Source organism: Megalopta genalis, chromosome 13 (assembly GCF_051020955.1).
Source record: "Megalopta genalis isolate 19385.01 chromosome 13, iyMegGena1_principal, whole genome shotgun sequence".
Taxonomy (NCBI): Eukaryota; Metazoa; Arthropoda; class Insecta; order Hymenoptera; family Halictidae; genus Megalopta; species Megalopta genalis.
In genome coordinates, this window is record NC_135025.1 from 1,249,747 (window position 1) to 1,265,761 (window position 16,015).

The 16,015-nt window shown below is 36.9% G+C and overlaps 1 protein-coding gene across 2 annotated transcripts in view; it reads left to right on the forward strand.

Moving 5' to 3' along the window:
- GluRIB (Glutamate receptor IB) overlaps nt 1-16,015 on the forward strand; it is a 321,268-nt gene that overhangs the window by 295,690 nt on the left and 9,563 nt on the right. The window contains exons 12-19 of one of the 2 annotated variants that reach the window (XM_033484183.2): nt 115-209; nt 711-934; nt 2,782-2,994; nt 7,063-7,261; nt 8,063-8,307; nt 8,999-9,245; nt 9,963-10,037; nt 12,181-12,235. In XM_033484183.2, coding sequence (XP_033340074.1) covers nt 115-209; nt 711-934; nt 2,782-2,994; nt 7,063-7,261; nt 8,063-8,307; nt 8,999-9,245; nt 9,963-10,037; nt 12,181-12,201 — 1,319 coding nt within the window. In that variant the 3' untranslated portion in view covers nt 12,202-12,235. The remainder of the gene's footprint in view (nt 1-114; nt 210-710; nt 935-2,781; nt 2,995-7,062; nt 7,262-8,062; nt 8,308-8,998; nt 9,246-9,962; nt 10,038-12,180; nt 12,236-16,015) is intronic. The other variant, XM_033484182.2, reaches the window with a different exon arrangement.

Below are 16,015 nucleotides of genomic sequence, written 5' to 3' on the forward strand. Positions count from 1 at the left end.
AAGATCACGGAGACTTCTCTATCGAATCAAGAAGTAATTATGGTTGCAGCGAAAGAACCAGAGCCAATCGAGCACTCGCTGAGAGATCAATCATTCTTTCTGTTAATTTTTCAGACGAGCTACGAATTGTTAAAGACGGCAAGTACGGCATGGAAAACACGGAAGTTCCTGGCGGCTGGGACGGAATGGTCGGCGAACTGATCCGCAAAGTATGTTTGAACACTTGTCGAAGTTCACCGGTTCGATGTCCTTTCTTTTCGACACATAATTCGCCGGAAGTCAATGCACTGATCCGGTCCCAACGATTTCGCTGAACTACGAAAGCCTCGGCTATTGATCGTTGGATTCCTCCTCCGAAACAGGAGCTCGACGAGCTGTTTTATCCTCCCTAAAAAGTTCGATGGCTGTCCACCAGATGCCTCGTGCTTGCAAGCTCTTTAGTCTTGTCCGGCGTGCATTGAACTACATCTGGCGGGCAGTGTCGAAAACTTAAAATAAAAATTGATATCGAGGAAAATTTTTGAATAAGAGACACACGAAGCTGACTCGAGGAATAATTTTTTTTTACGGAAATACAGAATATGACACGTTTAAAAGTGCTATGGTAAGGTGTTACGATTCGGACAACGAACGATTGCGGATATGAAACAATTTATAAGAAATAAAATGCTTTTTTTGTAAATTGATCGATTGTTGTGATACTTTTGCAGGAAGCAGATATTGCCATAGCTCCCATGACAATCACATCGGAACGTGAACGCGTGATAGACTTCAGCAAACCATTCATGTCTTTGGGTATCAGCATCATGATTAAGAAACCCATGAAGCAGAAACCCGGGGTGTTCAGCTTTTTGAACCCTCTGAGCAAGGAAATCTGGGTGTGCGTGATCTTCTCGTATATCGGCGTGTCTATCGTTCTGTTTACCGTATCCAGGTAAGTTCTCCTCAAAAAGCCACTTCGCATGATAACCACTTGATCGGGTCCGATCGATGCAGAAAAAGAACCGAAATTTAACGTATAATGTATCTATGATTTACATTATATTCAAACATGTATTACATATCGAGGTATTAAAATTATAATATAATAAAATTATGTAATAAATAATAATATATAATATAATATAATTAAAATTATAATATTGCATATTATACCTGGTATAGTATAATATGGTACTATATTATACCATAGTATAATTGTTGGGATAGTCGAAGAATTACAAAAGATTACATCAATTTTATAAACCTGATACACTATTCCTTTTAATATGCCAAATTTTTCAAAGAAAAAAAGGAAAACCTGATATATTGTAATTAAGTGCCAAATAATTTATTGTTCTTAATATACTCGTGCATTATTGAAATCTAATTTTAATGAAAAATTTTATTTTTATTTTAACACACGGTGTTTGAGATAATTGGGGAGGGAGTAACTTTGTAAATCGAAAATTATTTGCGGTTCATGCAATTTAGATTGATTTGACTTTATTTCAACTCCAAAAAAGAAATCAATCATAGAAATATAATTACAGTATAAATCGCGTGCGATTTAAGTTCACGACACGGATTAGGAAATTGTTGCCCTCGGTATTTCAATCCGCGCTGATCATTAGTGTGTTCACCCTCCATTCGCTCGTCGTTCCACCCCTTGCTGCCCTCCGTTCGACGATAATTACGCAACAACCAGCCCCGTTTGCTTCTTGGCGAAGTACCCGTCATTACGTGTCCACTCACGATACTCATGCGTTCATTTGTCGCTCGTATTGTATCAACTTCCAACGATAAATCAACGCCGCTTTTTTACTTGAGCTCGATTAGGCTATTTACTGTTCCGTATCTCGCGTGATTTCCTCGAATGCGGTTTCACAGCGATCAGGGAGTTACTGTGATCTTGATAGCGACAATAAGGGCAAGAACAGTGTCACGAGATCGTTGATTTGATGTTTACAGCGATTATCGCGGAACCCATAGCCGCCACGTGTTTCTGCGAAGTTTATGATGGATCGGCGGCAAACTTTTCGTTGGTTAAAGGTCAAAACCTCGATCTTCTTTTTCAGAATGATCGCAAAGATATGGGGTGGTCGTTAAGAATGCGTTCTGAATTTTGGAAATAAAGTGACTCTGATTGACGAACTTCTGAAGGTTTATTTATTATATTTTTTAGGATTCATTTTGATTCATGTGCAAACAAAAATTGAAGAACAATAATTCAATATTATGCGAAATAATAACTGGAAGTGTTCTAGATCAAACCCATAACAATTGTCTCTAAAAACAATACATAACAAAAAAACAAATTATAGATAACCCAACTGATGGAAAATTTTCAAAAACATATGAGAAGGTGCAGATAATATAAATTAGAATATGAAATATATGTAATAATTAGACTGTGGTTTCTATGCGAAGCAAGAATGTCAGAAAAAAAGAACAAATAAAAATTAATCTTTTGTTTTAATGATTTTCATAAGTCAACACGATGTTACAACAGTATTCTTAAATTCTTCCACAGATTTATACGTCAATTACATATGATATAAACAGGAACTCAAGAAATGTAATGATATAAATTGCAACTTGAAGAATTCTATGCTACGATATGTACTGGAATACGATAAATGTACTAATATAAACTAGAGCATAAAAAAATGTACCAACTTCAACTAAACCATAAATTTATTATGAAAAAGCTAAGGCGAAGATTGATGACCCTTTTGGCAAAAAAAAATATAGCATTTGTGTTTTTCCGGAATAAAATCTTGATTACTTTATTCTGCGCAGGTTTTCCCCATACGAGTGGAGGGTGTTGACACTCAGTACCGGCGGCGATTCCTCAATGTCATCAAGAAACGACCCCACGCTACAGCATCCCCATGGGTCCCAAGGATCACCGCACATGCCAACCTCTAGTATGGCGAACGATTTCAGCATCATCAATAGCCTGTGGTTTGCACTGGCCGCGTTCATGCAGCAAGGTTGCGACATATCGCCCAGGTAATGCTCCATTTCCATGTATTTGGCCGCGATACTGATAACCCCATCTGCCTATCTCAACGAGCCTCGCTATATAAGTTAATTGTCAAGATACGATCTAAAACTGAATTACCAAACTTTTTCCTGCGACACATTTTCTTTATCAGTTACGACGTACAGAATTATTTCGGACACGGAACTTTAATGGAACTACAGCCGAACGGTAATAACGGTAAAAATGTATTATCATTATGGTACATATACATTTAATTTAACACTGCGTGTATTAAATATATTATTATTAGTAGTAGTATTTATATATATATTATTTTATATATATTTATTTATTATATATATGATCATTGCAGAATAGAAAGTACCAAACTCAAAAAGAATATCAAAATGTTTTATATAACTTGCAACATTCTGAAAATTGATACTTTTTTTAATCCTCGCAAGACGGTGACTCAATTTTCGGCAATGAAATAAAATAATAAATAAATTCGCTTTACATTAGGGACAACGAAAAGGTGAATAAATCTCCAAAAATATGTTTTGAAAAATTTTGAAAAAATAGTACAGTTGTGAAAATGGTCAGCCGTCCAAGAGTTAAAGTCGTTTCAAATGTTTGTTTGTTATTTGAGACGAATACGCAGAAGATAATTAGTTTAACTTTACTTTTTCACAGGAAAATAATTTGTCTCTTTATCCTTTCAATAATCGTAAAATAAAATGTTGGAAACGGATCATTTTAATAGGCCATTTCGATGCTTTTACAACAGCTTCGAATCCGCCATAAAACCGTATAGATCCATACGTCTCGGTAACATTAAAATTCATCCGATATTTATTTATTCATATTTATTTTAGTTAGTAAATAATAACTAATTGCTTCTTTTAAACACCGAACAATTGCAATCGACGATTACTTGCGTTATTTCGCGTATCACCGATTGAATTTTGCTGAATTAGCTGTCGTGAAAAATAACAATGGAAACATTGAAATCACCTGTACGCGATAACGATCGTCGTTGATGTGTCGAGCACCTTATCGCGCGAGGATTGCCTGTACCATGTACATGACAAAAAGTGTGGTTCGTTCAACCGTCTTTCTGGCTAATTTTAGCCGTCCATTTGTCCCGTCTTCCCCTCATTGCCATTTTCGTTTCCGCGGTGCAGGTGAAGGGAGTAAAGTACATAAAGACTTCGTCCGTGAATGGCTTCCTTTACCTCGGGGCAGGTCAACCGTACAGCCTGCTAATAGGATGAATTGGGTGAGATTCAAGAGGTTCGCTGTCAACGTTTAAAATCTCCTGTGTAAACGTTTCGTAGTTCTTCGGCGTCGGTGGATCGCGCCCTGCCGTTCTGAAAAGGCTACTCCGTGTATAATTAACGGTCGGGATTCGATTCAAGAAACGGTTGGGCGCACCGAAAATAATAATCGTCTTCCCAAATGATGCCCGGCGTCTTACTTATACGGCAGACTTGGTAATTCCGATTAACAATGTATCGCAATTCTCTTTCAGCATTATAATCGACGGCGAGCATTCCAGATTCCTTCTGACTGTTAAAAAGCATTCGCAACATTTTAATGACAAGAGCGATAGCTGCGTTTCTGTGTCACGGATAATTACATAATTATATATGATTTTATAGTAAATCTTCAGCATGCTGCAAACAATTTTTGCTGTCCAACTTTCTTTGTAAACTATCCATCATCTATTTCGTCGATAGCTTTTGTAATTATGGCACTTTCTTCAGAATGTTATACCTTTGTTGTAACATTCGAGCAAACGTAAGGGATGGTAGCATATTGTGTTAGGATATTAATAAACAGTTCGGTGCATAATGTATAATTACAATTTAATGTATAATTGTATTCCATACGAATGACTCTTTCACAATATTTTATTAAAAATGTACGACGTTTTATTCCGGAAGTTGAAGAGTACTATCATTATTTCTACAAGCATAGATTGTAAAAAAGTTACGAAGTTTTACGAGAAGCAGTAACCCTTCCTTATATCAGTCTTCTTCACTGGATACCATTGAATCTCTAAGCCTAGAATGCTCTAATTATACTAGAATGCGGGTTTTATGCATTTATGATCAAAACGTGTAAACAGTAAATGCAAACGATCCTAACAAATTGTTCGAGCAGCTCGAGAAGAGTAAAGACGGCAGGAAGTGTCGCAAAATCCAGGACTCGAACACTTTCACGGCGTCCTTCGAACCCCAATCCCCATCGCCACCCCCCCCCCCCCGTTAGATAGTGGAACAATGATAACCTTTAAGAGTGTGATTTACGAGGCGCGGCCCGCGGAGGGTTTAAGGTACACAATAATTAGTGTTGCAAATTCCTCCGGGCAAATTACAACTGCGTGGCCGGTAAATGGCGATTATAACCGCGGGGCCAGAATTATCACAATATAATCGGATTACGTTCCGTAGTCTCGTGCTGGATGTAATTTAAAGCGGCTACGTAATCGGCGCCGCGATTAGGCCTCCGGCTATTCGAGGGCGGCTCATTTGAATGAGCGTGTCGTTCGAGCCACGGCGAAAATTCCATTAGCGACACGCGCCAACCGGTTGCAAAGCGAGGCCATGCGTTTCCTGCTCGGTCGATCCTTTTTCCTGGCCGTTTCTCCGCTTTTATATCGGTCCTCCCACGCATCGGGCATCGATCAACAATCAGGACCGCGGAACAATGCGCCGCATACCGGTCTTAATGCGAGTTCCCGGCCTCTTTGCATAAACGACAATGCCGTCGTCGCGGTTTCTCCGTGTTCTTCTTTTTTTTCTTTTTTTTTTACGACCGTTTCGCGTTCGTCGAAAGAAACCTGCCGCCGATAAGTCACGTTCCTCGCATTCGGACTATTTCGCGCGGGGTGCGGGTGCCCGATGAAATATGGACGAGCGTTTCACGAGGATACGATCGTGTCGCTGTAATATTAGGAATCGGAAAAAATGGTGATACGAATAATATAATCTGTACAGTTGTCAATATATTTAACGGCTAAATAGTCTTATTCGATGATTCAAATATTAACAAATATTCAGCGAATACATTGTCTCACGTTATTGTCGTGTTAATCTGTTTCGATGAAATAATATTACACCATCCAAGGCCCGCAAAAGCTACGAAACATTCGACGTTTTCAAGAAAACTTCAACATCGGTTGCATTTATTATAGAACTTTCGCGAGATAAAGCGAGTCGAGTAACTCAGCCGTGAAAACTATTTTCAGAAAAGGAAAATGAAGTATTCGTATTTTCGCGGGCGTTTCGCGGTCTTGAACAGCTCGGAACTGGGGCTCAATTAATTTACATTTCCCCGTATCCGCCATGCCACCCCATCACGGTAGCCTCCTTGATTAATGGTTTAAATATTCGAGGTGCGGCGATATGAATTGTAAATTTCGTAGAACCTTCTGTCCCCAACGTCCATCGCTCCTCCCTGTCGCCATTTTGCTTGCCGGACTCCCTATCACATGATTCCTCACGGACAGGGCGCAAAGTTTCATTACTAAACGTAACCAAACCTATCGAACGTACCGTGCGTAATCTAATTACGAGGTTCCTCGCGAGAATGATAGTATAAAATTAATAGCAATAAATGAGACGCTGTTATAATTTGTCTTTGTCCTAGTTCTCGCTGTTCTATATTACGGTCTTTTATGCAAAATAAAAATTGTCTGCACTAATTACGAGATATTTACTTAATTTACTTATATATATATATTTACTTAATTATAATTATATATATATATATATATATATATATATATATATATATATTTACTTAATTTCTTACTAATCATATTATTATTTATTACTATTATATATTATATATTTCTTACTAATAATTATTTACTTAATCTCTTACTAATTTTAATCAGTTGAAACTAAATATGAGTTTAACAGTATTTTAAAATGTTTTTAGTATCTCCACAATTTTATTCTTGATAATTATTATTTTTGTCACAAAAATGCATAAAATTCACAGTGCAGTAGTTTAATCACTATCACGCGCGCGCTACCTTCGATTCATCATTATTCAATGACGCTCGTCATTACTACTTTCGGCAGATCAATATCAGGACGAATAGTGGGCAGCGTCTGGTGGTTCTTCACTCTAATACTGATCTCTTCGTACACCGCAAACTTGGCTGCATTTCTAACCGTCGAAAGGATGGTGGCACCAATCAATTCGCCGGAGGATCTGGCGTCCCAGACAGAAGTACAATATGGCACGTTGTCTCACGGATCTACTTGGGACTTTTTTCGCGTGAGTGAAAACCAAACGCAAATATTAGGGACTTAAAAATATCACATTCCATTAATATTGATAAAGAATCATGAACACTAAGCCTCCCGAGAATTATAAGTGTCTGGTATGCATTTAATTCGAAAAATGACAAAAGTGACAAGATTATCCAGAATTCGTACAATTTTTCTTGTACAATGGAATCTCGTGTATCCGAAGTAATAGGGATATAAAATTGCTCGGATAAAGGGATATTTTCAGATAATAGAATAAACACTTTCTTACACTGAATTCCATTTATTCAAACGGAATCTTCAATTTTTACCCGAAAGAAAATTTATTTCTTCGAGAAGTAACTTATACTGTTAACAAAGAGAGACTTCATAGATTAAAAAAAGGAAAACTTAAATTCTCTTTACGCACAGGAAACAAAATTAACAGTTTATTTATGCATTTGTGGATGCCATACCTTTTAGGCTGCTATAAGTCAAATTCTAAAGCTTTATTACGTTATTACTGATATTTAAACGAAAAGTTTTTATTTCCTATAGTTACTAGTATTTGAGAAATGTATAGTCCTCGCGCAACAAGAGGGCACCGTTACGTTTACATCCCCCCTCTTACTAGTTACCTCTCTGCCGCAGCTATCGGTGCCTATTGATCGATGTCGATCTTCGTCACCGATTTCGGCCTATAATAAATAACAAAAATTTAGGAACAAGGAGAATTCTGTTTATAAATTAAACATACCGGTTATATGATTAGTGTTGAACAGTTTCGTAGAGGAACAAGTACATGCAATATTCGTCTCTTAAATTACAGAAATCTCAAATCAACCTCTACAGTAAAATGTGGGAGTTCATGAACTCTCGGAAACACGTGTTCGTCAAAACGTACGACGAAGGTATACGAAGGGTGAGGACCAGTAAAGGGAAGTACGCTCTTCTGATAGAGAGCCCGAAGAATGAGTACATAAACGAGAGGGAGCCCTGCGACACGATGAAAGTGGGCAGAAATCTCGATGCTAAGGGCTTCGGCGTCGCTACGCCATTGGGATCTCCTCTGAGGTGAGCATACATTTATAGAGAGTGTGTCGATAGATCGGTAGGTCGAATCGTTGCCCCGTTCTGCTTATGCAGTGACTCGAACAACGTTCGATAATATTATTAAATTTATGTTTGTTTTACACACATACGTTTCAATAATTATTTTCTCACGTTCTACGTAAATCAATAATAAAATCGTATGTGTTACAATTCATTTATTAAATTCATACAAAATTATATCGTTCTTTATATAAATCATATTAAAATAACAATTATAGCAGCTTATAAAAACGATATTTTAAAAACGAAATTGCATCGATTCTATTCTACAATTTCAATACCTGGGTACGAAAACATATACTGAATTTCTAAATTTAATAGTAGCACTGTATAAGTTAATTGTTATTGCAATATAGTAGTCAAATTATATATTTTGATTATGTATCATTTTTTACCGATTCAGTATTCTTTTCTATCACGCTTGAAAACTGGTATAATACTTATAATAAATAAAGTTGTCCTTAATTCGTAATACCTTGTTTTAAAAAGTTCCATCATTAATTACCGATATTATAGCGATGTCAAAATTTGTATAATTTTGTTGAAAATTTTATCCGATGTATATTTACACGTTACAAACAGATTTCTGAAATCATTATTGTGCAGTATTCGGGGAACTAATTGGAATTAATTAACGTTTGCAATCTTACAGAGACTCGATAAATCTAGCGGTGCTGTCGCTGAAGGAAAACGGCGAATTAACGAAGCTCGTGAACCGGTGGTGGTACGACAGAACTGAATGCAGACACGGTGACAAACAGGATGCCTCCAGAAACGAATTGTCCTTGAGCAACGTGGCAGGGATATTCTACATTCTTATCGGAGGCCTCCTGTTAGCGTTGGCCGTCGCTTTACTCGAGTTCTGCTATAAATCTCACACAGAAGCTACGAGAGCAAAGGTACAATTACTAATTAAATAGCATGTTTCGCATTGTAAACATTTCAATTGAAATTCTCGGATTTGCTTGTAACATACGTAAGATGCAACTCCTGTAATAAAAATCGAACAGATTTTGATATTAGCGATTCTCTAGCTTTGATATTATTACTATAATGGCTACAGTAACGCATTGGTGTTCCAAAAAGGAAAAAAAAATTTTCGAAAGTGAGAAAGTTAATATGTATAGTAATTGACCCTCTAACCGCGGGCGAATTTTTGATTTTTCTATAGGAATTCGTGGGCTAGTTTTATTTGTTATGCAGATGCGTCCTTCATTAGATTAAAAAGGATGTAAAAAGAGATAGAAAAAAAGAATAACAAAATTCTAAAAAACTTTTAATTTTTAATTTTTTCAATATACAGGGCGTCTCCCAAAAATGTCTCGCAATCCGGAAACCCAATCAGGAACTCGCCACTTTCGGATTGCGAGACATTTTTGTCTCTCTACTCAAAATTAAAAATCCAAAAATGTTGAAACTGTAAGAATGGATAATGTCAAACCTCTAAGCCATTTCCCAGTCCTTATAATATTCGCACTTTCGCTTCTAACGATTTTGAAACAATAGGCAGTGCAAAATCATTAATTTTTGTACCTCGAAAATGTCTGCGAAGTGGCCCGTGTGTGTTTTTCTTACACTTTACCTTCTACTACAGCAATAAACATTCGATCTTGCAGATACCACTGTCAGACGCGATGAAGGCGAAAGCCCGATTGACGATCGGCGGTGGTCGAGATTTCGACAATGGCCGGGTAAGTGACGCGACGATTCGCGGATCCTTACAGTTTCGTTCTATTTTGTTGAAAAAGCACGCGAACGCCGCGTCTAGAGTACGAGCCCGTAGGATCATAGTTGGCGATGGATGAGCGACGGTGGAGTAAAGTATTCGGTTTCGGCGTACCGAGAAAAGCGTTGAAACATGCATTCGCAGCGTGGTCTGTTCTCGCGACAGAAACGCATAAACGGCCCGCCCCCATACATTTTTGCCGTTCGCCTCTCCGGAGCCAACGATCTCGATGTGTATCGTGTAACATAGAACCGTAAACGGAGAGCAAGGGTGCATTATACATACCGTGTAATACAGAGCCTATACATACATATATAGATGTATATACAATACGTATACGTATACATAGAAGCATACAATAGAGTACGTATAGCATGCAGTTAGCAGAGTGTAAACAGTCGACATACATTGTAAATGGAAGACGATCGAGAATTTCGTGCTGGGATGGGGTTCTCGACGGCACGATCAATCGGGAAACGATCATCGATCGTTATCCATAGATCGTGTGTGCATAGATACGAATACAGAGAGTATACAAACATATACAAGAGATGAGTCGCCTGACATTTGAAATTGAAACGTCTCCTTTGTTTTCGACGATTCAAGAAAAGAGTTTTCTTTAGCGATGCTATTATTAAGAGACGGATTTTTTCACCGAAGCCACATTTCCCGGAATTTTTAGATCAGAGAATTAGGTCTTCTGAATTGAATTTTCATTTTTTATGTATGGAGAAGATTAGGGGTATTTTACCCCTCAGGAGTGACTGACAACAAGAGCCAGATATACCACAAATTAAGTTTATAACAAGTTTGATAATAATCCTTCAACTAACTTCAAGCGGTTTCTTGTATTCCATCTTATATACTTCGAGGGGTGATTTCACCCCCTAAATATGAGATTGGGCCAATATAAAAAAATACGTATCCCTTATTTTTTGGTCCTGTATATCATATCCGAAAACCAAAATCTCCAATCGGAGAAACGGATGCCTGAAAACCCCTCCTTTTACTTACATCGTTCGATTTCAAGAAAAAAAAACGTTGATTTTGAAATATTACAATGTGCGATCTTGAGGAAAAACTCTGTTTCCTCGCAATAATTGTTTCTCTGAAGCGAACATATTTTTCTTTAGTCTCGTGTCAACTGTATGAAAACAACGGAGACATTTTCACTTTGAATATGTTAGATAACTCACTTCTATGTACAGAGTGGCGACGAACTGGTTGGTGCAATTCAGAAGTTTGCAATTAAACAAATTTGCAATTTGTACTATAATATATCCAATGACTTTTTTACGAAAGCTTCTCTATGACTAAAACAATTATTTGTAACACAAAGGGATCGTTCCGTGGAAGATAAAAGTAAAATAAAAATATTATAAAATGATTCGAAGCCGGTTGATTTATTTATTCGTCTCGTGTAGTTTTCATATTAATATTTATACGAAGTAAAAACCGTGAGATTCGAAGAAAAATACTGAATTCTATCCGAAACTCTGTTAAGTCAATAAACATTTAAATTCGTTCGTCTCAAAGGGAAAGTACTATATAAAAAAATATTGTACCACGTTCTAGATTATTTTTGTTCTACCAATTCTCTTGTTCCTGGTTTGCACCAACAGGTGTCTCATACACGATGAAACATAAACTGGTAACATTACTGAGTCATAATCACGGTTGCCAGAAGAATAAGCTAGATTTCAAATCGAAAGAGTAGGGCACGTAACGCGATGCGGCGTCCCTCTTCGATTCGCTCTGTGCAGCGGAATGGGAGGCCGCGTCACGTTACCTAACCCCACTTCTTCGGCTCGAAATCTAGCTTGTTCTTCCGGTTACCACGATCGTGATATAATTCGCTATCAATAGTGCAAGAGACCCGAAATCGTTGTCGCTCGATATGTTTATTTACGATAGTTATACATATATACATAAATGCGTGCGATGTGCGGCTGGCTGGATGTGTTGCGCTATTTTCTACCTCCAACTATTTACCTCTTCTCTGTCTTTCTATCTCTCTCACTGTCTATCTATCTCTTTGTACTCGATGGATGCAGGAGACGTATTTGCTCGTTCGCGCGGTTTTTTTCTACTTTTATTTTTGTCTCTAGTGGTACGGACTGCAGAGTTAGACGGAGGATGCATGCGCCTTCCCCGGGACCATATGTGAGTACTCTCGCCCTTAATTTTAATTCCCACTTTCTGTATTTATTCGTTCGGTATGAATCTTTACTCCCGCTTCTTGTGTACATGGCTTCGAGTAGCATTCCTGCACATACACACACACATACATCACACATATACAGAGCACCAGAACTTCTTCTTAGGTATCTGCAATGCGGAAGGACGTCGACTGGTCGACTTCGTTCCGATAACATCATGTCAGACATTTCTCTACCGGAGGGTCATATCAAGAAGCCTATGATTGGTTTAAGCATGTTTAATAAGTATTACGTGTCTGAAATTTCACTAATTATCAATTTTATCTATCTCCGCAGGCGATATAATGCAAGTGTAACTTCAAAATTGAAGCTGACACTTACTCGACTTTTGTTCTTTCGTTACATTATTTTATTTGTATGTACCGTTAATATTAATATTTAATGATTACTGTTTCTCTTTTAACACCATAGCGTTTATAATAAGTTAATAGGTTAGAGGATATGCAAAAGGAAAAAGTCAAAGGTGTTTTATTACCGAGAAAGTATTGCTTTTTCAGTGGCCATGAACAGATTTTCTTCCATTTCAAAATTTCTTGATCAACAAAGGAGCAAACAGAATTCTATTATGCAATTCTTTCGAGTATAATTATTCGTAAACAACTGAAAAATCTGCTACGAAAATGTTCTGTAAAAGTGATCAACTTATTTTGTTCGCGTGTTAAAAATTTTTCATATCGAATAAAAAGTTTTGCACATTATCTTCGCTTAAATATAAATTGTATATTTTTGTCGGTGAAAGTTTCGCCGATAAGAAATTATGCATCGTTAGTGTTTTTACTGGAATATAACGTATATTCAAAATTCATTACATTATTGTATAATGGCTATTAATATCTATTTTATAGCATTTGAAGAAAATATACGTACCAACAGTAAGTAATAAATATTAAGGCAGATCGTGACAGCAATATTTTCCAAAATATGAGCCAATCATGGGTATTCATTATTTCACTTCGCTGTGAATATATTCATCCATCAGATAAAATTATCCGTCCCACGCTTCTTCATTACCACACATCATTATCTCTCCAGATTTTTACTACTTCCTTTCCTGACAAATTTCCAAATAATTTATATGATCATTTCTGTGTACTTTGTATTAAAAAATATGACTAATTATTATTTATTCAGACTGATGGTTATGGTTGAAGGTAAATATGATCCAAGAAATTATAGTGGCTGAAAAGCATCTTTTTCTTCCACTAATTAATTTTCCCCTAAATGTATACTCATCTTCATCCACGTATCCTTTCCACCCTAATGTCCTTCTATCGCATAAACATTTCTAATCATTCCGAGAGGCAAGCTTTCTAGAGCAAAATGGGCATGGCTTGAGACGAATTAGCGGTCCATGTAACCGATGTATGGTTTGTGGAATCGCATGTCGCTTTTAAAGATAGTGCTTGAACATTACGCGAACAGAATGCGAAACAAAATCATTCTCTCACTCTATTCCTCTTAAATGAAAGACTTAACGTCTTCTCAATTGTCTCTTTAGTCTCCAGAAACTCTGATACAAAGTGTCATACATTGCACAAAGGGCGGGTTGTAGAATGGCAACAAAGCATTTTATGCACCTCTGCCATTATGTTCGCAGCTATATAGATCAAATCGTTCGACCAATTTTAACGATTGAAGTCTGATTAATTAGATTAATCGATCGTAATTGAAAGGCACATAGAGAGGCACAATTATTTCTTGTTCTCTTCTTCTATGGCGTACACGATTCATTCCTTTCATTGTTACACGTTCTTCTAAAACACATAGCTACGACCCTCACGTCGACGATTTAACTGCCGATTAGCGAATGTTCATGCAAGGGAATTCCGACTACGGAATTTTAAAGACGAGAGTTCTAAAACCTGTGTGTGGAAATATGATATACAATGAAGTATAACACCCAACAAAATTAACGTATAAACAACATTATATTTTTGTCATAATATTCCTTATGAATCTCGAATTTGTTCGTGGGCTAACACACACAGTAAGACTTTTTATAAATACTAAATATATAATACTTATCTGAGATTATTGAAACAAATAAATTCCGTCTTACCGAAAGTGTGTTATAAACAAGTTCGAAAAAGGGACAAAATTTACAAAGTAATACCTAAAATCGTTCACAGTTTAGTACACGAAAAAAATTTCTATCGCACTTACGAAAGTCGAAATGAGTCTAAAAAATGAAAAAAAATAGACTTACATGTTTTAGGTACATATATTTCTTGAAAAATTGTATATTTCGCACAATGAAAAATGATTTTGTACTTAAGAAACTGTTTTAAAAACATCCCTGTCTAACGACAAGTACAAATTCCCATTTAATCATCTCGACTCTATTGTTGCTTGTTTTATTACGAAAGAGGACATCACATGTAAACTGCTGATCATAATAACTGTTAATTCCAGGATAATCGCGCCAGAATATTAATATATATATATAATATATATATAATATTTTCTAACAATTTACCACAACATTGACTCGATTAAACTTCCAATATTAATTCTAATATTCGGCTGGTGTGCTTGAGGTCCCTTCTTCTAGAGAAAAGACCGAAGCAGTATGAACTGCTTTATAAGCCTAATTCGGATGAACGAAAATCCATTGGGTTGTTCCTTGCATAAACATACATCGAACCATTACTCACAGCAACACTAAGCACACACCGACTAGGCCCCATTTATCACGAAGCGAATCATCAACAGAGATGCTCGTAAAAATTCATAATAGGGTGCGGCAGTACACAGATATACCTCTAGAGTTGTACGAAAGACGTAGTGACAATATTTTTACTACGACCCCCTCTACAGTCCATCCAACGAAACGAGTTAGGACGAACAAATAAAACACCAGCATCTTTCATTTGTCAACTGGCTAAAAAGCGAGATGTAACTAACTTGACTCGTTGGTCAGAGTATGCGACCCCTTATACAGTGTTCTTCAACCGGTGGTCTGCGAAGAAGGTATCATAGTAGTTAAAAAAAAATGAGCCACTTATATCAAGTTGTCCAACAAAGAAATAATGGCAGATATCGAGCTATCTAAAAATCGCAAGCCTATCCCATTTGCGGTTCAAAACGTTTTCTTTTCATTGATCCGTTCAATCGATGAATACCTTCGAGTGAATGAACATTTCTCATATTACGTGAAAAATTGGCGTTTATCGTGCTTTTTTTCCACAGTAAAATTTATACAGTAATTCTATTGTATAACCACGGATATCTTCCAGACGTTATTTTCCATAAATTGATCGATTCGAACAGTTATTCCTTCGTTGGTCGTTTGAAAGCTGTAACTACCAAAATATGATAGGTTTGTGTTCAGGGTTGTATCAACTTGGTAGTAAAACAGCTCGCTAATAACAATATCATCCGGGGGATCAAATAACGATCTGTGGCTTAAGCGTTCATTCACTGGACAGGTAACCCTAATCCAATCAAATCTCCGTAAGCGACATTGCAAGCTATTTAGAACAGTTGAGAAGTACAACACACACACAGTTATTCGTATGTACAGTAAATTCTCCCTAATTTTCCTGCAACTTGTAAACAAAAATGGGCAATTTGGGAAGAGGAGATACGATTGTTCGAGTCTCGCAGCTCATTTTTATAATTACCGATTGTCAACAACTATAAAAACAAGCAAGGCAACAAGGCCCAAATAATCGTATCTCCTCTTTCCAACTCGTCCATTTTTGTGAGCTTTTGTGATCAGGGA